This window comes from Artemia franciscana, chromosome 1, assembly GCF_032884065.1.
Source record: "Artemia franciscana chromosome 1, ASM3288406v1, whole genome shotgun sequence".
Lineage (NCBI taxonomy): Eukaryota > Metazoa > Arthropoda > Branchiopoda > Anostraca > Artemiidae > Artemia > Artemia franciscana.
In genome coordinates, this window is record NC_088863.1 from 38,405,819 (window position 1) to 38,431,376 (window position 25,558).

General features: G+C 33.6%; 1 protein-coding gene across 2 annotated transcripts in view; it reads right to left on the minus strand.

The window, feature by feature from the left end:
* LOC136029281 (reversion-inducing cysteine-rich protein with Kazal motifs-like) overlaps positions 1–25,558 on the minus strand; it is a 118,993-nt gene continuing 93,435 nt past the window's right edge. For both annotated transcript variants that reach the window (XM_065707537.1, XM_065707546.1), the window contains 7 exons: positions 22,824–23,015; positions 19,579–19,966; positions 17,381–17,663; positions 13,393–13,585; positions 10,021–10,181; positions 6,560–6,690; positions 1–680 (listed from right to left, as the gene is read on the minus strand). In XM_065707537.1, coding sequence (XP_065563609.1) covers positions 60–680; positions 6,560–6,690; positions 10,021–10,181; positions 13,393–13,585; positions 17,381–17,663; positions 19,579–19,966; positions 22,824–23,015 — 1,969 coding nt within the window. In that variant the 3' untranslated portion in view covers positions 1–59. The remainder of the gene's footprint in view (positions 681–6,559; positions 6,691–10,020; positions 10,182–13,392; positions 13,586–17,380; positions 17,664–19,578; positions 19,967–22,823; positions 23,016–25,558) is intronic.

The window sequence follows — 25,558 nt, forward strand, 5'->3', positions numbered from 1 at the left end:
TCAAATAAAAAATGATTTAATAGAAAGACTTGGATAACGATTTGATATGCTCATTTATTCTACAAGATCCCGTACTGTCTAGATATAGTTAAAAGTAAAATATACACAAATATATAGTTATTGGATGGAAGGAGCATAGTAGTAGTACTTAAAGAATTACTTTCAAAGCTTCTGTCTGCAGCGACAACTGTACTCAGTATAGCATCAATTTGTACTCTTGGGCTTTTATATAAGATTTGTTTATGTATTCTGGCTAGTTCTATATTGCACACATTCTGGTATCTGTCCTCGGAAAAAATATACACAATTACTTCCCCTTCATAATGTAAATATCCGCCCATTAAACATTCACTGACGGTTTTGAAAGACTCTAAGGCAGTTAGTAAATAGGAAACAGACAACAATTCTTGAGATTCAGTGGCCATCACTATTTTATACATTTGTTTGCTACTTGGTAGCAAGCGAATAAAGCTTAAACATTTGGGGCAACAGGTGCCAGGGAGCTTTGAAGTGACACATCCTTCAGGAACTGGTGGGCATTGAATAGTTGAGCAAATTTTTCCGACATGGGTGCAGGGTCCTGTATAATCTACGAGGATACCACGTGCTTTTGCTTCACATTCTGAACCGTAAGTGTTGCTGTCGACTCCGCAAACTGTCTTTGAGATAAGGCAAGTACTCTAGAATATACGGAATGGAAAACATTAGGGCTATTTACTAGACATTGGCAAATATCTACGACTATCAGTGAAAACCTCATTATTCATGGGTCTGAATATTCCAAATTTCCGATGCATCATTCTGTTGTGTGATCTTAGAATAAAAATATCGGGGATTTTAATAAATAAGTGACTTTGATTTAGATATATTTCAATCCACTCGTAGTAAAATGGGGATTTACTGTGTTTCTTGAATTTTAAAAGTAGCAGTTTCTTCCTGAAAAATTTAGATAATTTATATAAGTGATTTATTTCTTTAGCAGCTAAAATATTTAAGGTGTTAAGTTATCAGCATTGAATTACTTGTTTCAGTTTTAACAAAATAAAAAAGAAAAACAAGAAATCAAATATAATTTTTTATGTTTATTTTTCCTGGTCCGTAAATTGTGCGCTATTCGACTTTTGTATTCGTCTGACAACTGATGTACTTTATACAAATATTTGAGGATTTAATTATGACTTAGGGGAAGCAAAACCACATTCTTTCGATGACTTCAGCATCATATGACTTCATTGAGGTGGAAGCGATAATAATGACGTCAGTAAATCGCTGACATAATCATAAGAGTTTTATAATTTACTAGGTAAAAAAAAAACTATCGTCAATTATTTTCTTGGTTTCGAACAAACGCAGTTTAGCATCAATTATAGCTCTCACTTTCATTACCATTTCAGTTCCATTTATATGTTCATTTAACAAATTGCAGCAAAAACCTAGTGTTTGATGCTATGGGACTTACGCAACGATTTAAAAGTTGGTGCACCTTTTTTCCTACTTCTATTACTGGGACATTTTAGGAATGTCGAGCAATTAGGCCATTTTAAAGTAACTCTTAGTATAAGCAGTTAAACGTTATTTTGGAAATGAATATATGTCAGTTTTGAAAAATAGCCTGAAACCCCTCAATAATGGCGTCGTGTCGAAAAAAACGTACACCATTGGAATCACTATTGCCGAAAACCCTCCACAGAAAACTTACGCGTATGCCTCTTTTATTAGGTCAGCCGAGATAATGTACGACGAATATCTTTTGATAGGATTATCTAGCACGCCTATCAGTCACGTGCGCAGGAATTATTTTCAGGGGGGGGCAAAACCTTCGAAACAGCAGATATAAAGTAGCACTTTTTTTTAATTTAGTAATGCAAAAAGCACGTATATCGGAAAATACAGATCAACTTTAATCTGTTCTATTATAGCGGATGGGGGGAAGAAGACTGAAGCCTCAAAAGTACGTTTTAGGTTCAGGCTATGTTCATAGCGATTTAGAACCAGTGATGAATCTATTATATCCCACTGAAAGTGAAATTTTAGGGTTAACAGTGAAATATGGGTGCTGCGGGGGGTAGTTCTTCCATTGCAAAAGCGTAGATTTTAATGAAAAATTATAGTTTCCAAAATTGGATCCCTTAAAAGCTTTACTTAATCCTGAAAAGGGGGGGATAAACGCCCTAATATCAAGGATAATTATATTTTGCTATGGAAAGCAAACTCTCTTTACAAAAAAAAAAAAAAAAATAACAGTGCAATTGCTAATTACTTCAAAGAGGGAAAAAGTTAGACAGAAAACGGATTAATAATTGGGCAGTGACTTGATCTAGATTCTTAATAAATGTTCTATTTTGGCCAGAAATTCCAAGAAAAACTGGGAAATCAAACATTTTACAAAATTTCGGGAGGGGGGCCGGGTCCGAAGGCCCCCCTCCTGCGTACGTGCCAGAAGGCTTTATTGTGATTCCGCTTTAAAAAAAAAGTTTATATAGGCCTATATTCATTAAGCTTTGCCTGATGTCCAAAAAAGGGGAAAATACCCTCAAAAAGGCAAGTCAGCTCGATGTTAATTATACCATCAAATTCAACATATCAAATGTCCCTATTATGTAGGTTGCATTGTTTAAAATGATGTGTAGTTGGAAGGTAGGTAGGTAAGTTTTATTTTATCCACAATACAAACATAAATAAAAATGACAACACTAATAAATTATTGCAGCAAAAAGAAAGTCCTAAGGACTTGTGCTGCAATTTCATATTATGATTTACGTCTTATAAATAAATATCTAAACATAACATCTCATGATTAACCACCTAGCCTATCTTATATATAAAAATAATCCTATTAAATATTATTTACCGGTATTCAGGCCCCACTCAACACCCAGAAACTGCAAAAAAAGACATCAAAAACCTCATGCCCTTCAAAATCTATTACTTAAATAAAATGTTTTCAATTTATTTTTAAACCCATATAAAGTGACAGACTGCCTGATGCCAGCCGGCAGACCATTCCAAACAGAAGGCCCCAGATTACGAACCAAATATGATGATTTAACTGTTCTTCTTTGTTCATGGCTTAAAAGTTGTGAATTTCTTGTATCATAATTATGGTTCTCCTGATTCATTGAAAAATAATCATGAAAATACTCAGGGCATATATGTTTCATGCTCTGGAACACAAAAATTGATGCCTGGTAGTCACGAATCTGACCAACATTTAAAACATTACACCGGGAAAATCTAGCAACAGTTTTGGATTCAACCTGCTCTTTTATGTCCGCAATCAATCGAATGCTTTTATTTTGCAAAATCTGGATCCTTTTATAAATAGAAAAAAAATTGCTAGACCTATGAAAACAACCAGAATCTATATAAGGATGAACAAGGGAAAAATAAATGATTTTTAAAATCTTGAATGGATTTTTTTTTTTTTTTTTTTTTTTTTTTTTTTTTTTTTTTTTTTACAACAACCTGGACAATAAAATATCAAAATGATGAGAGGGCTCATTTTAAAGGGTTAGGTACTTCTTTACAGGTACATATATATATTATACATATATATATATATATATATATATATATATATATATATATATATATATATATATATATATATATATATATATATATATATATATATATATATATATATATATATATATATATATATATATATATATATATATATATATATATATATATATATATATATATATATATATATATATATATATATATATATATATATATATATATATATATATATATATATATATATATATATATATATATATATATGTATATATTCTCAGAAAATAATTTTTGTTAGTTCAACAATCATGTTTTCTTGAGTTGTCAAAAAAATTGTTTGTAATAGTGTTGACATTGGAAACGGGTCTAAGAAGATCATGGGAATACCACAAGTTGAAAGACATCCAACAGAGTCTGGAAGGGGGGTGCTTGTGATCCAGAGCCATTATTAAAATCTCTTCGTGATCCTGGTTTGAGCAAGGTATAGCACGTCCACTGTACATAATTTTATCTATAAAGTTTATTTTTTCAAATTGTTTCTCTGCAAAATATGGGGCACCTGCCCAGGAGACTGAATTTAATTATTTTTAAATTTGTAAAATTGCAGTTTTAGCCCAATATGTGCAATTAGTAACTTCAGAACTACTAGTTTTCACGGAATTTAAACATGAGGTGTGAAATGTGTATTAGCCGTACTTTTGGTTTCCGACAGTCTTTATGATCATTTAAACCCTGTCTTTAAATGATCCTGAGCAGTCAGTAGAAGAAAAGAAATACAACTTCTTAATGTTTCTGAAGGAATTTGTGTGAACATGAAATAGTTTGCGACAATGAATTGCAAGTAAAGAGTGACCCAACCCGATAGTAATCGATGCCCTACAAAATAAACTTTGATAACATTTCATACATATAATGAGCCTGATTTTCAAGATTATCCAAAACATACAAATAAGCTTAAAATTTAGGTCCGAAGGTTCAATAAAAAATTATTAGCGTATGAATTTCGTATAATTTCAGAAAGGGGGTTAAACACCTATAACAGTAACTTGATCTTCGTAGAAGTTTTACCGTCAAATTTTCAGTGACCTTGAACCCTAAAACAGAATCTCTAAGGCCTTAACTATGAAGATCCGAAATGTCTTTTTGTTTTGTCTCACATGCACGCATTTATTTCAATTTTTTATTTTAATTAGTTTGGTGCCCACTCGAAGAAAATTAAGGTTTTAGTGCTATTACAAAAGGCGGAAGTGATCGGTGGCCAGCCAGGTCCCCTCTCGCGCCATGTTTTGCCCTTGGGGCTAATCACAGCCTGACAATGCGTCGTGGCGGATATTAAAAGTGTCTCAAAAAGTAGAACAGTCTGTGCTGTCATGGGACAAGGGTCCGGAGTTATGAAGAACTGCTCTTTTTTAACGAAGCCTTCGTTGAAGAAATAGAGATTTTCTCTATAAGAATATGAATACTTCGCAGTTCTGAGATACACCCAATTTGACACTGAAATGTTCAACAGAATCGACATATATGCACATATTATCTTATTACAGTACCTTTATGATGGGCAAGTTCAAGCTTTTTAAATGATTTACATGATTACATGACTAGAATTGTGAATGATTTTACATGATAACATTTTACATGATTAGAATTGTAATGATAAGTATATTTGTTGATGCATATATTGTTACGATTTTTTTTTTAATATGCGTCGGTTAAAAATGGTAAAAGTCTCTCTTTACTTATGTTTCTTCACAATGAACTCTGATTTATCAGCCATGGAACCATTAATGGTTAATAAGGTAAATAAGGTAGATCCTCAAGACCCAAAGGTCACGCTTAGTTACTGGCGTGAGCATAATTTCAACAAAATTTGATATACCCATCCTCCTGTTAATATTTAATTTGATACAAAACGAGTTTTTTTATATTCAATATTATTCGTTCGAATTCGTATTTTGCCTTTCAACCTCATATCAGGTTTACTGTGACGGAACTCTTTCAATCTTGCAAGACGTACATCTGCTCTCAATTCTAAGTTCAAAAGGTTACAATAAACTCACCTTTTCGTTTAAATTTAGCATTAACAAAGAATCTAGAATATGGCAATTATATTCTTTGCTCATTTGAATAAAAAATGAAGGTCCTCACGATTTTAAAGTTGTTTGGATAAATACCCCACTGAACTACTGGTCTTAAATCTATCAGGAGAAGGATAATTCGAATATAAATTTGAGATCTCCTTGTCTTTAAGAAAACAAGGGGTTATGCTATAGTCTTGTGCTGATTCAGGCCATTTTATCCCGCAGAATAACAACGTTGACCCGAATAGGGCACGAACTTTTTCGAGCAAAATTTCCAATATAGTCAATCGGCTCAGGAGTTTTGAAAGGGTTCTTATATAGCCTCCCATTCTAAGAGCTGGGTGTTTTTGCCTTTAAAAATTAATGAAGCTCTTGAAAATTATACGTTTTTATAGACTGTTCACGCAGTGAAGGTAACGGTTGTTTACAGTTTTTTTAATCGTCACAGATTTTCATGATGGATATTTCTGTAGATTTTTCGGGGGGGGGGGTAGTTGCACGCCTGAAGACTTTATTTTCCCAAAAAAGCCTTTTATAAATTTTTGAACTTTTCTAGCCATTTTCAGACGAAGACTTTTAGAGCTGTTTTTCCTAAATAAATGATGAGAATGTAAGTGCTTTGGAACTTTCTCACGATTTCTCATCTCATTTTCGCCCTCAACTTAAACAAGAATATGTAACTTTAGGGGAGGATATTTAATATTGTTCTTTAAACCAACAAATACCTGACACCGACATATTCGGCAGCTGTTAGTTAAGATAGAATTCAATTCCATAGCTATTTTGATTTGAATTTAATTACACACGTTTGCTATTTAATTTAAATTATACACGTTTGCTTTCAAGGGCAAAATATCTCGTTTTTGTTAGTCTTCGGGTAAATATATCTCTGAGATATCGGCTTCTCCATGCGTTTTGTCTAAGCCCTATCTTGTATTAATCTTGGTCGTACATACCTGGCATGATCCCCAGTTTGAAAAAGGGACGTTGGCTTGGACGAGCTTACAAATTGTTCGATGTGTCCTTCCATAAATGTCGCACACTTGACCCAAATGATTGAACGAACATGCTTCTGGCTGCTTGGGTACTGAAAATAGTCTTTTCTTTTTAGCTTAAAATATTTTTTTTTTTTAATCTAAAATCATACCTAGCAATTCAGATCCTTTATAATTTATCAATTAAAAAGACTCTTTCCAGGAAAGAAGTTTTCTAAACAAATGTAATGAGTCACACTAAGCAAAAGATGAGCAGAAATGATTTCATATAATAATTGAAATTTATATTGAGTAGAGTATCAATGAATAAACAAGACCCAAAACGAACAGAAATTACAATGAGTCATTAAATAAACCGTCAAAAGAATAGAGATTATCTCAAAAGGATAGCAATAACGTCTCCTAAGCCTCTGTAGACCAGAACATTATTTCTATTTGGCTGATTTTTTTTTGTTTTATTTCTCATTTATAACATTAATAAATCCAAAATTGCTGACACTTCCAGGAATGAATATCATTCCTTTTTAACTATCAGCCTACTTTCATTGGTACTTTTCAGTAATGTTGGTGGTTGTGATGATTTTATTTATTTTTCTGTTGTAGTTGTTGGTGCTTTGACAAATAAATAAAAATAAAACTGTTCAAGATATATTTCAATTTTTAGTTATTGACACAATTGACATTCAAGCCGTTTAGAGCTTTCGAGTGGGATGGAAGGGAACTTGTAACACCACTAATATTTAACAATGATAATGACTTATTTGTCCCCTCAGTCCATAAAAGAAAATAGAAAATGCACGCCAAAGGATTTAATTATAGAAAAATAAAAACACACTCCTCACAAGAAAAAAACACAATGTGGACTTACACACAAAGCATTAAGAGTATCCACTTGGCGTCAATGACAACAAACAAAGCCATGAAATCATATTTATACACACACAAATTACACGTATGGCCCCTGGATCCCTTGCCATTTTTGAAAGCCATTGCTTATATTGGTTGATAGTTCTTGCATTTGGGTATGATACCCAGTCCTTTTTTGTGAGCGACGTTTTTATGACTTTTTGAAAACTTTCTTTACTTCAACTATTGCTTGTTTGCTTGAAGTAATGAGCCCTATCCATCTTAAATTTTCTGCGTTCTGACTTGGAGTTAGAGTCCTTGTTATTTAAAATAAACAAAAAAAGACGTCCCTTAAAAATTCTTCCAATGAGAAAACCTCCTGATGTATGCCTAGTGACGCGTTCTCGATTGCAAGGGGTGAACTGATATAAATTACTATACGTTTTGGTACAAGACCGATTCCACCGGATTACTCGTACTTTGTAGTCCCAGCCTGTATCTATGTGTACTTCCATTGTAGAAGAACTCTTCTACAGATGTCCCTAACTTCATATTTCCGAAATTTTGTCTTAACCTTTATTATTACGCTGCTTTGACAACTCGACCCCCCAAAATATGAAAAAAAAAAGAATTAAACGAAATAAAAATATAGAAGCTAATACTTCAGGATATTTTAGACTATTTATTCTACACTTATTTTGGAATGCAGGTAGAAAATTAAAAAAAAATCATTCTTTTCTTCGTTCTTCCCTCTGTCAGACTTTCCCTTTGGGTACTCAATTTTACTTTTGGGGGAAATTTCCTGGGGATCGATTGTCTATGAGAGGAATTTTATGCTGGAGGGAATTTTCCACGGGGGAATGGCTGTTTTCAGAGGGAGAGACCGTTTTCAGGGGGAAATCGTCCAGGAAGGGATCTTTTGCGGTTGGATTTAGCCTAGAAATCAGAGAAATTCTATTGATTCTTTTCTTTCGTAAAAGAAATGCTAACCTCCAGGAATGCTAACATGAATGCGCCCTTGTGTACCGCTATACTTTAATTATTTTTTTTTTAATTCAATAGCCCTTTACCCATTTATTGAAGTTGCACATATTTCGTGGGATAGTTTAAGGGATGTAGGACATTCACCCTCTGTTAATGCCATATTTAACAAACACTCATGATGACTTCTTTAAATTCATCACTCAAGTTAGATAAAGATATTTTTGTTAGATTTATTCTTATATTCAAGAAAAAATTAAAATAAGAAATAGCTTAAGAAAAAAATGAACAAAAATTATTCCTTCGTAGATTTTGCAAGATATATCTGCAAAAACCAGCTCCAATACATTAACTCGTGATATTTCTCTTTATTTGTAGAACTCTAGAAACTAGCACTTCACTAAAATCTGAGCTCGCTTGGATTTTGTAGCTAAATATGATTATATACGTAAAATAGCCCATTCTTTTATTTTCTATATGCTCCTGATGGACTTTTCTCTAAAAATAACACACTGTTTTGTTGTGTCAATTTTGAGTTTTCAGTATGGCTCTAGTTTTTCAGAGTTCTTAAAGTTTAGGGAATGTCACGGATCTCTTTATTTGGGTTGGTTCTCTAGATATATCCTGTATGAATTGCGAAAGAATAATTTTTTTTTTGGTTTTAAACTTCACCTCTACTCTTTGAGAAAAACTATATTAAAATAAATGATATTGTAAATAGTCGGAGTTTTGAGTAGGTCACCGACATCCTTCAAATGCAGGATGAATCAAATTTTTTAAGTGGCGTCGCTGAAGCAGTATTGGTGTTAAGCTCTGTAGCTGTTGTTCCGCTAAGGTAGGATAAACGCATCTTTGATTTTTTTTTTCTCCTTGTTCCTAATAACCATCAGTTATTAGTTATTAGAACAAACGTTGTTCCTAATAACCATCAGTGCTTTTGAATGCAGGAAGGCTGACAAAATCTCTTCTTATGGGAGTCCACTCTGTTATTTTGCAGCACCGTTTTCCTATTCATTAATCCGGGTACGAATAATATAAAGTTAATATCAAACTAATAATTTAAAATAATATTATAATTAGTAAGCTTTGCTCTTTTTTAGCTTTGGTGCTCTTCCGCAGTAAAGAAGCCTGTAAAACCTCCAGCCGGTAGCGTGGTTATAAAAGTGGGATTTGTTTGCTCTTTTGAAATTTTTTGGGCTCTCCAACACTTTTCACACTTTCGCTACTTCATACATAATGATACTTTTTATGAATTTTTTTAGCCTTTTCAATATAAGCGCTTGAAAACATGTTCTGACTTGTTACGTATGACATATATTTTATGCCAGCTTTCTTTGCCTCCCTCCATAAGCTTAGGTCTTTGATTCTTGTCAATGACGGGCTTGAGCCCTTGCGCAAGGGTCGTGGGCCCTTACCGTTCAACTTGACTATTGAGGAAGAATCAAAGGTTTGTAGTTTCTCAAATGACTAGAATTGACACTCTGAAACTCATATTGTTTTAACAGTTTTGCCAAAGAAAGAATTAAATACTTTTGGAAAAATTTAATTAAGACTGAATCCTCTATCGAAAGAGAAGAAACATGCTTGCCGCTTACCGCAAATCGCCTGGGGACAGTCGTATTTGTCTTGCCACATTTTGTAGGCTAAACAGACTATGTTAACTGGTATTTTAACCTCATCCATATGACAGTTGGTGGAATTTCCATCTCCTCTTATTGAGCAAGGACCAGGCTTCGTATTTACTTGCATATTACATCTAAAATTAAAGGGTCAGCTGTTTTTAATTTAAAGTCGAAAAAGATCTAGCTGATTTTTATTCACCGATTGTTCACATAGATGCTTTAAACAGAAATTGGCCACCCAGTCAGCAATAGGAGGGGTCCAACTTACCATTTTTAGTCAAAATTTTGCCTTGGAGTCTGAAAATCAATAGGAATCCATCCGTACACAATAGATAAAAAGAAGATAACTTTTTAATTACCATAGTTTATATAATATAACAAACTGTTATTTGAAAAAATTGTTAGGTTGATTTTATACAGTTTTTTACTAGAAATGGTTAAGCACCTGATGAATCACAAAAAAAGGAACTAAATTTTACTTTCAGCATTATCAGATACAGAAATTATATCAAGTAAGGAGTAGCCGTAGGCTATATACCGAAGTAAAGCACAAGAATCAGAACAAATGCAGTAGTATCGAATTAGTAAAGAGTGCGACATCTCATAAATATTTCTTTCCAGCTACCTCGTATAGAAAAGGTGTTTGAAGCAACTTGGGACAAGGAAAATATCCATGCAAGTTCGAACCAAGGAATTCTACTCAAAAATCAGCGCAGTCGCCGATATGCATCTTAACCACTTTAAATAAATGATTCTTCAAAATGAAGTAACGATGTGAAAAAAGCAGCAGTTCAGAATTATATAGTAGAAGTAGTAGCAAAAAGTCTCCCTTTTTTGTAGGAAGGTAAGTTGAGTAGAGAAAGTTGAAAGATGTTTGAGTAGGATAACTTGAGCTTTCTCGACTAATATTTGCTTTAGAAATGCTTGTAAAGTCTACTAAATTACCTCCTTCATACCCTTTGAGAAGCCCGTTCTCTATCGGTGAGAGTCTTCTGTCCAGCCAGATTGAAGAAAGTCGCACATCCCAGAAAGAAATTTAGACCAACAATGCTATTCGCCACAGAATGCAAACCTCTGACAGCCTCCAAGGGCAAAACGACATAAAAGCTTTTAAACAGGGCCGATCAAAATTATGAAAACTTTGAACATAACCTCTATCTATTATTAAAAAATCGGTGGGATCTTAATTAGGGGCAAATGGGACTTTTCACCGGGCAAATTTAGTTATAATTAAGTTTGGATTTAAAGATTTTTTGTGAAATAGGCGGACATTACCACTCCTGATCCATTTTGTGCTTTGTCATTATTTTCTTAACATGATTCACTTTATAGATGGCAATGCACGTCGGTCGGGTTTTAATAGGCCCGTCGGCTGAAAAAAAATTGCCCTTGCCGTTGCTTTTTTTTTTCTTTTTTTTTTTTTTTTTAGACGAGTAACGCAGTGCAACGCAAGTAAATAAGGTACTTAGTCTGAGTAGCTGCTGTACTTCCTCACAGGTTTTATAACATAGTCAGAAGATATCAAAAGAATTCAACGTATGAACAGAAAATTACCGTCAATTTTTGAAAATATTGGTGCTTATGGTGGAATATTTGCCTATGAATCCTTATTCCACCATTAGTTAAATCGCTAAAGACCTGTAGACTGACTACAGCACTACCAAGAAAGAGGTTCAAATACTTGAAGCTGCAACAATAGTTGAAAAGATAAATTATAAAAAGAGTTTCTGTGTTATAAAAGAGCGGGTGAATTCTAGACTTGGTAAATACACTAGATTAGTCTAGAAGGAATTGACAGGAGAAGTGTTCTGCCAATTACGTTGACTAGGTTGGTCAGGACTATACTCAGTCTCCTGGACATTACTCAAGTCTCCCAGACTGTATTCACGTTGTGTGGACTGAACTCAAGTGTCCTTGACTGTACTCAGTCTCCTGGTCTGCAAATAACGGAGAGAAATGTGGCCATTTTTTTGTATCTTTAAAATATTTTTTAAAACGGGTTCTTTTATGATCAGTTTACCAAAAATAATCATTTTCCAACTAGTCATGACAAAGTGTACAAAGGAAGGCAAAGCAGGAAGTTTATCTCGTCGTCCTGTTTTATGCTCTGAACTGAATTTGCCCGTTAGACTTCATTTAAATGTATTTTTCTTTTTTTTATTTCTGCATACCGTTTGTGTTTTTCTTCTTTCACTTCACTTTAGCTGTTTATAATTTCATTAGTTATAGTAAAATTTTGTTCTTATTTAATTTTTTTATTCCTGTTGATACAGACTTCCGGATGTGAAACCGAAATATTAGGGCTTTAATTAATGCTGAATTGATTTTCAATTATTTTTTTAAAATTGTACCTTTCTTTTAAAATACTCACTTTGTTCTAATCGTATATAGAAAGCCTGTGTGGTCTAAGAAATTGTTTGCTGTAAAAATAAAATAGAAATAAGTAAATCTGGACAAGATTTTTTAAGGGTGGAAGAAAGGCTTAAAGGGGTACTATTGCAGTACCTATATTTCTACATTTATTTCCATTGCTTTTGCATAAAAATATAGTTGTACCTTTTCAGAATTGCTGTATTTTATACGTTCAGTAAATCTGTTTCGAAACAAGAGGGTTCAAGGTTCAAAATTTCCTAATGTGAGCAATCCAGCATGGATTCAGGGGGAGGGATGAGACTGCCTACATAAGTCACACAAGATAATCCTTGAAAAATAATGGATTCAAAATGATTTTTTTCCCACATCGAACCCCTCTTCGTGGAAAAATCTTCATATTTCCCAAAAGCATCCTCACCAATAAAATTACTTTAAAGAGTAACTTCGGTAAAAGTGATGATAACGTGATTTGTTCCTTATTAGACGCCAAATCAAGCAGAAGGCTCTTTCCTGTGTGTAATACATTTTAACAAGAGACAAGTGTTATGCTTTTTTTGGATTATAGTAAAGAGTAACTGCAGCAATACGATTCTGAAAACTCAGGGATAGACATTATAGTGGCCTATTATTTTGTCTTACAAATCACCTATCTATCTCACAACGCATCTCACTTATAGAGGCATTGCCTGGGTTTCTCTAGGCGGCGGATTACTTAGCATGATGATAGAACAAGGCAAAGAGTGTGGAATAGTGTGGAATTCAAAGGAAAAGTAAAACTTTCCTGGACTTAATAATACAGATGGTATCAGTGTTCTAAATAGAAATGTCGGCAAAATGAATGGATTTTGTAGATTTTGAGATTTCAGGGTGCAAGAATAGGTTTGAAAATTAATGTTAAGAAGATTAAGTTGCTTAGACTATAAATAAATGAAGATATATAGGTGATGTGGGTTAATATTAAGAAAAGCTCACCGGGCAATGCATTGATTTGGATAAGTTTTTCCATTTTTTCCACAGACTGGGGCATAGATCTCTGGGCATTTGCAAGGTAAACCAGAGTAATTTTTTATTGTAGCATCACGGCTGCATTTTCTCTTGGTGCAAGTTAGTTCGCCTCCACTGCAGCCACAAACGTTACAGTCGTATTTGAATTGTAAACCATGTTCTAAAAAGCGAATAAATAGGATAGCTCAGTTTTGTGACGATTTTACTCTTATTCTTTGAAAAGCAGGCATATTGATCAATTGTAGTATGAAAAACCTGTTATATACAAAAATGAAAAGACGGAACAAAAAAAAAGAAAAAAAAATACATGAGGAGAAGAAGCAACAGATTTTTGTAAAACTTACAAAAGATTGATGCAAATTTAATTTTGAGTTAATATTTGTAATTTGTCGCATTCTAGTAAAGCAAGAAGCTGCATCACAGCAAGCATTGCGTAAGAATTATTTTTTGTGTCTACAAACAAAGAATAAATTATAGAAGCTTGAAAAAATCTGAGTCTTAATCAGAATGTAGGAAAATTCAACCAAAACTTACCTAGGTACAAATAATGAGAATATCTTTTGACGCTATGTTCCAATGTTAGAAATTTTTTATAATATTGTCATTAGTTAATTAACATTAATGGCAAAAGATAATCCAACCAAAACAGGAATCTGAAGTTCAATTCAATACAAATATTAAACTTGATCTACCAAGTTTTTTCATCAAGTAAAGACTGACCGTTATTAATAGAATACTATACAAAAAAAAAAGAATTTTGAATAAAATATCCACACTAAAAAAATATTCTTTATACATTGATTTCAGACATGTAAAACTCGTTCATTTTTATTAGCGTAAAAACAGTGGCGGAATTGTAGAAAAAGAATAAGACATTCCAAAAGGGGTTGAAATCCATTAAAATCACATTGTAAAATCAAAAATGTTTGAGAACTCTAGAGCGGATGATTCAAGCCTTAACTGTAAAATACAAAACTCGTATTTTAAGAAGTACGAAAGTAACGGATTTGTGCTTTTTCCCGGATGTGATCTTGTCTAACCAATGAAACTGCATCACAATGTCGACAGAGACATCATTTGAACAGAAACAAAAAAAAAGGATAAAATTAATGCCCTTTTTAAGTAAAAAAATCGTAGCAGTAATGAAAATCTACGTAAAGTAGCTTTTCTTAGTACTTGTTAATTGTTACTAACAAGTAAAGTCTACAAAAAGTTAGGTTTGGTACGCCAAGTAACTAAAGAACTAAGGCTAAAATACTGTCGAGATGATATTCTCATTTAATCAGTTGGTTGAGTTTTGTTGAAATACTCGTTATACAGTTTTCACTTTTTGGATACTACACTGCTGCTGAAGTGGCAGGCACACCCCTACACATGCAGTTCACAAAAAATTAATATATACTAACACCATCTAATTAGTACAGTAGCAGTTCTACAGCATTGCATGGTCATAGGTTTTAGTTCATTTTGTATAATCTTGTTCCGTTCTACTCTGGGGAGTCTGGCTCTTCATTGTTCCTCTTCTGGGCTATATAGTAAAGCTATTCTAGAAATTTTGAATTTCTTATGTACACGGTAAATAAATTTATTTGTGGACTAAATTCAACTCAACCCGGACTAAAGTGTCAGACCCTTTTTTAACCCAAACATAATCCATAGTTGTTATTACTTACGAATAATCATTTGCCTTTGCACAAATTATAACTGATTCTGCCACAAAAGTATGGTCATAAAAATTAGTCAGCGCTTGTTAGATATTTACTTGTCATTTCAGAAAGAGTGACTAGTGTTTCAATTTTTTTTTTTTTTTATCAGACTGGCCTTTCAGTTTTACATTCTATTTGTAAGAATAATACCCTCAGTAAATAGAACAGAGTTTTTGACACTGCAAGGGAATTCAATTTATGGATATGTGATCCTCTTCAGCGCCTGTTATCTGAAAGTGGAATTTATAACTGAAACAATCCTTAGCTATAGTTGCTGCAAGAATTGCTAAATCATCTTCGTCTCACAAACTTCACAATCTTCGAACATGCATGTACGATTTTGGTTCTGTTGGAGATTGTTCGTTACAACAACTAAAGGAGCCATTTTCACCATAACTGCATATTTAGACTGTCCTTTCAATTTCAAATTTTATTTGTAAGAATAATGCAATCAGTAGACAAAAAGGAAGTTTTTTAATCTACAAGGGAATTCAGTTAATGAATTAAATAGAAAAAAACAAGTTTTTTCAACTGAAAGTAAGGAGCGACATTAAAACTTAAAACGAACAGAAATTACTTCGTATATGAAAGGGGCTGCTTCCTCATCAACGCCCCAGTCTTTACGCTAAACTTTGACTCTTTCTCTCAGCTTTTCTTTTTAAAACACCAAAAACCTTTAGCGTAAAGAGCCTTGGTTGATGAGGAAGCAGCCCCTTCCATATACGAAGTAATTTCTGTTCGTTTTAAGTTTTAATGTCGCTCCTTACTTTCAGTTGAAAAAACTTGTTTTTTCTATTTAATTTCTGAACGTTTTTGAATCAATACATGTTTTGATTTTGGCTCTCCGCAGAGGAATTTGCATATTTTTTTTTTTTTTGGCTGAATGGCTTTCTCATAATCTTGATCGAATGATTTTGAGAAAAAAAGAGCGGGGAGGAAGCCTAGTTGCCCTCCAATTTTTTGGTTAATTAAAAATGCAACTAGAACTTTTAATTTTTTACGAATCTTTTTATTAGTAAAAGGTATACGTAACTTATAAATTAGCTTACGTAAAGAATTTTTTATTCTCATGTTTTTATTACACATATGAGAGGGTTCGCCCCCTCGTCAGTACCTTTCTCTTTACACCAAATCTTAAATTTTGTCCCAATTCATTAAGAATGACCCCTGAATCACAAAAGCCGTAGAATAAATAGTTGCCATTACTAAAAATACTTTAGCGTAAAGAGCGAGGTATTAGGAGGAGGTGAGCCCCTCATATGGGTAATAATTTCTGTTCGTTTTTAGTTTTAATGCTGCTCCGTACTTCCAGCTGAAAAAAACTTGTTCATATTTATTTTCCATTGTTTTTTTTTAAATAATGCTAGTAAATCCTGCGCTCCCTTCATGGAAATTTTCTTCCCCCATGACAGATTCCTCGATGGAAAGTTCCCCCAGTATATCCCCCTCTTCTCAACCCCTCCCCCCAACCAAAAAATCCTCCTGAAAACGCCTGTACACTTCCCAATAACCATTACTATATGTAAGCACTGGTCAAAGTTTGTAACTTGTAGCCCCTCCCACGGGGACTGTGGAGGAGTAAGTCGTCTCCAAAGACATAGTTATAAGGTTTTTCGACTATGCTGAATAAAATAACTATCTCAGAATTTTGATCCGTCGACTTTCGGAAAATAATTAGCGTGGGAGGGGGCCTAGGTGCCCTCCAATTTTTTTGGTCACTTAAAAAGGGCACTAGAACTTTTTATTTCCGTTAGAATTAGCCCTCTCGCAAAATTCTAGGACAACTGGGTCGATACGATCACCCCTGGGAAAAAAAAAACAAACAAACACATAAACACGCATCCTTGATCTGCCTTCTGGCAAAAAATACAAAATTCCACATTTTTGTAGATAGGAGCTTAAAACTTCTACAGTAGGGTTCTCTGATACGCTGAATCTAATGGTGTAATTTTCGTTAAGATTCTATGACTTTTCGGGGGTGTTTCCCCCTATTTTCTAAAATAACGCAATTTTCTCAGGCTCGTAACTTTTTATGCGTAAGACTAAACTTGATGAAACTTATATATTCAAAATCAGCATTAAAATGCGATTCTTTTGATGTAGCTATTGGTAACGAACCCTTACTACAGTTCGTTACCAAGAACTGTTTGATATGTGATCTGTTCAGCACCTATTGAAAGTGGAACTTACAACTAAAATAAGTCTAAGCTAAAATTTCTACAAAAATTACTAAATCATTTTTGTCTTACCAACTTCGCGATCTCCGACCATGCAAGATTTTGGTTTTGTTGGAGATAGTTTATTACAACTACCAAAGGAGCCATTTTCACTACATTTGCATATTTCTGAGCAGTATTCGCCTTGGCAGGGGACAAAGATCCAAGTACCAGCAGATACCTTGTGTGTCTGTGCACGACTGATCGAACATCCTGGTGCACAAGAATATGACCAATCATCTAAATTATTACTTTCTGCTATGCAAATTTCAGTGCTTCCAGTGCAGTGTTTTGAGTTGGAACACGGATTTTTCACCTGGAAAGGGGGAAAAAATTAAAATATTTATCTTCCATAATTAAGATTTCAGTAGCGTGGTACAAAACTTTTGAACCACATTTCAAAGGAAATTTAATCAATGACGCATAAATGTTTGGTGGATCAGTTGGTGCGGACATATTTGCTTTTACTCTAAATACAGTCGTGATTCTAATTTGAAACTGCAGAAGCTAAAAAAAAGTCAGATATGAATAGTTTTTCAATGGCGAAATTAGAATCAAAACCATCATTTCAATTTTTTTACTCAAAACCACATCCAGTGCTCTCTTCTTAATAGAAGAATTAATTCATAAGTAATGGAGAATCAAAAAAAATGTCTAAATGTCTGAAAGTATAAAGACAGTTTAAGTCAAGGGGCATTAGTTTCAAGATCTAGGAATCAACTAAGATATGTTCATCGAAACAGCCCCTCGGTTACTTTATGATGAACCTGGTTTTTCATGATATTAACTAGAAAAAAAACTTTATGAAAAAGGATTTTTCAAAGAAAATTAAAGAGTCACATTAGAACTTAAGACGAGCAGAAATAAATTCGTATACCAATTCAAGCTTAAACTGACCAGATATTCCTATCAAAGAATAAATGACACCAAAAATCAACAAAAAATAAAACAAATAATTGCATCATTGGTACTGATGACAACAGATACTGATACGGACGAATAATTAAAACATAAAACGAGTAAAAATTTAAATATATACTCAACTCAGACATAAATGAACAAAAATTGCTACAAACAGGAGTTCGACTATTCCCCCTCCTGATTGTAAACCCCCCTCCCATATTGTGTCATTTGGGTCTTGTGGAAAACTTTATGTATTTTCAACACTATGCTTCAATTTTCAAAAGATCAACGAAAAACAAACTACTATGGTAATCTAGATAACAAGAGAGAATTAAAAAAATTAAATGATTATTTAATATATGATATATACTCATGGAAATCTCATTAATTCAAGATATTAATAAGCAGTCATTTTTGGCTTTCTGCGATAAAAATTGAAAAAATGTTTTAAATATGCTTTGTTTTCAGTAAAGTGCAAATAACACATTAGACTATAGAAGGTTTTCGGTTAGGGGGAGGACAGTTGCCAAACTCTTGTTTGTAGTTTGTTTGTTTGTTCTAACTTGACTTTTTAATCGTTTCGGGACATAAATAATTTTTTTTCAAATAGTAACACTTAAGCCCTTCATTTAGCTTGATATGTCAAGCTAATTCCTGAATTGCAGCACCTGTCTTGGTCTGGGATCCTTGTTACTGTTTTTTAACTTAGTTATGGTCATCGTATTGAATGGATGACTCAAAATTTAAATAGTTGACGTGAACAGTATATCTATTTTTGGTATATTAACTATAAGGATCAGTGTCCTGGTTTCATAAGACATTTAATGCTAGTTGAAGTCCCGCTAGAAATGGTAATGATATGGGAGCACTACTCGAATTTTAAACTTGCGAGTGCTCTCGGCATTTTTTAAATAAATGTAATTAATCTTTAAATAAAAAGAAAAGAATTTGACTTTGGCTACACTGTAAGGCCTGTATGCTTAGTTAAAGCACTATATACATCATTTTTTCATTGTTTTATTGCCTTAAACTTTCATACAGCAAAACCAATAAGAAGGAATTTAACTTTTCGTTTATTTCACTCGTTTAAGTTTAACAGAGAAAATTTTAAAACCGATCAGGTTTTATTTTCTCGAGAGTTAAGACATAATTGTGAATGCTTTGCAAAAATGCCAGTAAAATTATTCACATTTTTACCATGAAATTATACGAAAGTGATCACTTGTCTTTTATTAAACTCATATCATCCATTTTGTTTCAGAAAATCAGTCTTAGTCTTTTTGAAAATGGTTGTTAATTAAGCGCAAAAGAATGTGTGTAGAGCCTACCTTATGAAATTCTTCTTGCTGTTTTTGCTTGGGATCCAGATATTCCTTAAGCGATATGCAGTCACTTTCACTTTTATCGGCGAAAATATTGCACATGTAACTTGCCATATTAGCACGATCGGAATCTTCTAGGCAATCAAACAGCAGGTCATAGCACTCTCTCCAACATATACGTGGCATATTTAACTGATCATGATTTTGTCCGCATGGTTTTATATGATGATAGCAGGAAAAAGCTTGCCACAACTCTGGATGGCACTTAGTAACATTCACTGGAAGTCTATGGTCTAAGAACTTAATGCCAGATTTTCCAGATACCCAAGATGCGTAGTCAATCTGAGCTGCGTTGTCTGATGTTGTTCTACATGATCTGAACACATCTGCTGACCTAAGTGAAAACGGATGGTTTATTGTTTCTGGGAAAATATCACGCTGATTTTATTTTGAACAAAAATGTCTTATATTGCTTCTTCCTTTCCAATTGTAGATTTTTGGAGATTTAAGGTGTCATCTTTTTCTCTACCTTTTAAATTTTCTTATTTAGTTGTACTTGCTAATAAACACTGAACTACTTCTTATCCTTTTAATAAAACAATATTTTATCTATAAACCTTATTTGGCAATAAAAATTTAAGTTTCTTAAATTTTGTTCAGTTTAATTGTGGTTTAAGGGGAAACTGTGGATTTACATAAGCTAATAGAGAAACAGGGTGGATAGGTAAGATCCCAGCAGGTCCTGGAAGCATAGTTTGAGTATGTGGCTTTGGTACCTTTTTTAAGGCTATTTCATAGTTCTACTTTTTTTTGCACTTGCGTAAAATTGCTCTGTTAGACTAAAGACTGGTGTTCTGGTGTAATTGATCCTTATAAAGTCCACGAACATTTTGATTCCGCACAGTAATTATTTCCTTTGTATGCTTTCTTTTTACATCCTCCCGCTATATTCCAGATCTCTCTAATATCCCTTTGGCCCAGGAGGATCTTACTTTTCCAATACGAGGAAGTCCTTTTTGTGATTTATTATCCTTAAGACTTGGCTTAAAAATCTTTACCTTTCTTTCACTATAGCTGAATGCCTCACTCCATCCCTTAAAGTAACTATTTCAATTGTATTCTTTCTTTTGACCTCCTCGCACTATTTTTCAGGTCTCTCTAATGTCCCTTTGGCCCAGGAGGATTTTACTTTCCCAATAGGAGGAAGTCCTTTTTTCATAATTTATTATCTAAAATACTATCTAAAATATTCTATTCAACAATCAGACACTTAGTTCTATAATATAGATAATATACTTAGTTCTATAATGGGGTATCAAAAAATTGAGCAAAAAATATGCTATTCAACAATCAGAAACTTAGTTCTATAATATATACTTTCTGGCTGCAGTCCCTTCAAATATTTTACATATTTATGTTCCGAAGTCAAAATTCCCCTCAAAAGACTAGATGCAGCTATAATCGGAGCGTGTAAGAATGCATAAATCAAACAGTTCGTGGTAACGAACTGTAGTAAGGAGCGACCCGGCTCAATAGTAACCAAAACTCTAAAAAATTGAATTTTGATATCAATAGCTACATCAAAAGAATCGCATTTTAATGCTGATTTTAAATATATAAGTTTCATCAAGTTTAGTTTTACCCATCAAAAGTTACGAGCCTGAGAAAATTTGCCTTATTTAGGAAAATAGGGGGAAACACCCCCTAAAAGTCGTAGGATCTTAACGAAAATGACACCATCAGATTCAGCGTATCAGAGAAACCCTACTGTAGAAGTTTCAAGCTCCTATCTACAAAAATGTGGTATTTTGTATTTTTTGCCAGAAGACAAATCACGGGTGCGTGTTTATTTGTTTGTTAGATAGCCATTTTGTTCAGCATAGTCGAAAACCATAATGACTATGTCTTTGGGGATGACTTACTCCCCCAAAATCCCTGGGGGAGGGGCTGCAAGTTACAAACTTTGACCAGTGTTTACATATAGTAATGGTTATTGGGAAGTGTACAGACGTTTTCAGGGGGATTTTATTTTCTTTGGGGGTGGGGCTGAGGAGAGGGGGCTATGTTGGAGGATCTTTCCTTGGAGGAATCTGTCATGGGGGGAGAAAAATTCAATGAAAAGGGCGCAGGATTCTCTAGCATTACTATAAGAAAACAATGAAAAATAAACATTAAAACGTTTTTTCAAATGAAAGGAAGAAGTAGCATTGAAACTTAAAACGAACTGAGATTATTACGCATATGAGGGGTTCTAAAAATACTTTAGCATAAAGAGCGAGGTATTTAGGAGGAGATAAATACCTTGCTCTTTATGCTAAAGTATTTTTAGTAATTTCAACTATTGATTCTACGGCCTTTCTGATTCAGGGGTCATTCTTAAGGAATTGGACAAAACTTACGATTTAGTGTAAAGAGCGAGGTATTAACGAGGGTAAAAACCCCCTCGTATACATAATAAAAATATAAGGTTATGAAAATTTGTTACGTAAGTTAATTCTTAAGTTACGTACATTTTTTATTAATAAAAACGTTCGTTAAAAATTAAAAGTTCTAGTTGCCTTTTTAAGTAACCGAAAAATTGGAGGGCAACTAGGCCTCCTTCTCCACCCCTTATTTCTCAAAATCGTCTGATCAAAACTAAGAGAAAGCCATTTAGCCAAAAAAAAGAATTAATATACAAATTTCATTTTAATAATTTATTTGCGGAGAGCCAAAACCAAACATGCATTAATTCAAAAACGTTCAGAAATTAAATAAAAAAAAACTAATTTTTTTAGCTGAAAGTAAGGAGCGACATTAAAACTTAAAACGAACAGAAATTACTCCGTATATGAAATGGGTTGTCCCCTCCGCAATCCCTCGCTCTTTACGCTAAATTTTGACTCTTTGCCACAATTCTGCATTTTAAAACAATTAAAAGCTTTAGCGTAAAGAGCGAGGGATTGCGGAGGGGACAACCCATTTCATATACGGAGTAATTTCTGTTCGTGTGGATTGCGGAGGGGACAACCCATTTAATATAAGGAGTAATTTCTGTTCGCTGTTGGCGTGGCGCGAAGCGCCACCCCAACAGCTAGTATATATATACATATATATATATATATACATATATATATATATATACATATATATATATAAATTTGTATATTATACTATATATGCGTATAAATCTTTGTGTGTGTGTGTTTTTTTGCCTGTCTGTTTGCATTTAAGTTCTAAGAAGCCTTGAGTTCACCATTTATTTTACCTACCTTCCGTTAAATAATGAACAGAAATTCAGTCCGTCACACCCAAGTTGACAAGGCTCGTCCACATCCAAAAGACATTCACCTAATTTTAAATTCATTGAATTTTGCAGACACTGCTTTTCAAACTCTATTATCTTACTATGATCTTCTGAATATACATCTTCACAAAGTCCACGGCAATTGTTTGATGTTGCCCTGCAATAAATTGATCTTAACCTTTATTTGGCTGGGAGTGAAAAATTCAGCGAAATATTTGAAAAAAAACTACGTCATTGTTTAATTCAGTTACAAGTACAAATCTCACAAGCCGTTTTTTTCAAACCGTGGATGGTAATAAATGGTAAGCAAGGTGTGACCTTTTCCTTAATGGGAATAAAAAAAAAAATCTATATTATATAGTTACATATAGAGCTACAGAAAAAGAATCTGCTTTCAAATATGCAGAAACAGTTAAGATTAGAGTACTCATCAGAAATTATTAGAATAAAAAGAATTTATACGCTTTTAGACTAAGGAGTAAAAATCTCCAAGAATAGGATAATCTTGGGGATAATAACACTATTTCCTGGAAAAGGAAAGAAAGGCTGATCTTGAGGATAATAATACTATGGAAAAGGATTTTTGCTTTTAAGAAAATACTCTATGTTTTGGGAATACTAAAGTGCTAGTTGTTAGAGTTCGACAGATATTAGATAACACCTTGAGCCAACCTATTTGAGCTATTTTGGTTAGATGTGCGTGAAAATGCGAAGCTGTAGTTTTTGCCCATCTTAAGTTTCAACTTCGCTTTTTAGTTCTGTAAGAAATATTTTTTGTTATTAGTGGTAGGCAGTACAATAACGGTTCAGAAGTAAATAGCGAAGTCGACCCTAAATGTTGTTTATATTTTTCTCCCAGGATTGATCATACCAAACCGATGGTCTTAGTAGCTTTTGAGGGGGCTCATTTGATTGAGGATTGAAAGGCCCACTGCCTTTTTTAAGAGTAAAAATTGATTTGAGATTCCTATTTTGTTCCAAGTGGTTGAAATGTCCAACAACTATGCTTCTGGAATGGCATACCCTCTGTGCCAATGGGACAAGGGCTATAAGTTCGGTACGTTGTCCACTGGACATAGGTCTTGTTTTTAGAAATGGGATCATTTTGGTCTTGGGGTTGGAAAAAGCCATGGACTTTAAGACGAAAAATTTGGGAAATGTTGTGCGGGATGTTGAACTAAATCAAAATACAGTGCATGAATGCAGGATGTCAAAATGGCGTATCAGCAATGTCTAAGCAACGACTTAGTGTATTAAACTTAAACTTTCAGGCCTACTACCAGGACCATGTCCCAGTTTTGTTTGAGAGAGAGATACAAAAACACTGCGTAGATTTGGTCCAACAGTCGGCCTTGGAAACCGTTAATCCAATCTTTGCGAAGGTGTTTTACGCGTTTATAGAAGGTATTTTTTCAGTAGCGTATTAGTATTTATATACATATATATATATATATATATATATATATATATATATATATATATATATATATATATATATATATATATATATATATATATATACATTATTTACAGAGCCAGCCAAGAATTTTTGCCAAGTAGGCTAAGGGTCTACAAAAACAAAACAAAAAATCTAAACGATGATTTTTCTTCTCTGTAAAAAACGTTAATGACCATATTGTGGATGATAGAAAAGTCTCCAAGTCTCTAAGGTGAATAGGGCTAAACGACTCATGCCTGAGCCACATCATAGTCACATCTGTCGATAAAATTAGAATTACGCACAACTACAGTGCCAATTCAGTTTGCCATTCGTAATTTCTCGAGTTGAACATTGTTCAACATTCAAACATAAATTTCTTGACTGACCAATCACTCAAGGTCTAACGCATACCTTTTACAACCAGAAAAGAAGGAAACTTACAAGAGAGATTCTTCTATCTCTGAGAGGAATCTGAAAAAAGTTAAGAAGACTTAGTATTAGTAGTATTAGTAGTATTAGTATTAGTTATATCAAATACACTACGTGAATGCAAGATGTTAAAAAGGCGTATCAGCAATATCTAAGTTATGTCTTACTGCATCAAACTTAAACTTTAAGTGCTTCTACCAGGGCCATGTCTAGGTTTTGTTTGGGGGAGGGGTACAACAAAGACTCCATACATATGCTACAGCAGTCAACTACGGAAACCGTTAGCCAACCCTTTGCGAATTAGGACGCGTCTCCTAGACAGCCAAGAATTTTTGTCAAGTAGGCTAAGTGCCTAAGAGAAAAAAAAGTCTAAACGAGAATTTTTTTGCAAAAATATCTATGAACTATTGTGGCACCCAAAAAATTTCTCTCTGGATGACAAACCAGGTTTGTCATCCTTTGTCAAGTAGGCTAAGTGCCTAAGAGAAAAAAAGTCTAAACAAGAATTTTTTTTTGCAAAAATATCTATGACCTATTGTGGCACCCAAAAAACTTCTCTCTGGATGACAAACCAGGTTAAGCCACTCAGCGTTTCTTGTCCTGTTGGACTTTTTAGCCAGGTTTTTGGCCTTCGTAAGTGTTAAAAAAAACCTTTTTCCGGATTAGTATTATTGACAGGCAGCGTTGCAAAGGCAAAACGGATAAATAAAATATTTGAATAAATGTTGAGTCGCATTCATGAAGACACGAAAGTCTGTCTATGATCAGATTTTTTCCTATTTGCTACGACATAGCTCAGCCTATGACTTCAAGTATTCTGGCTTAGAAAA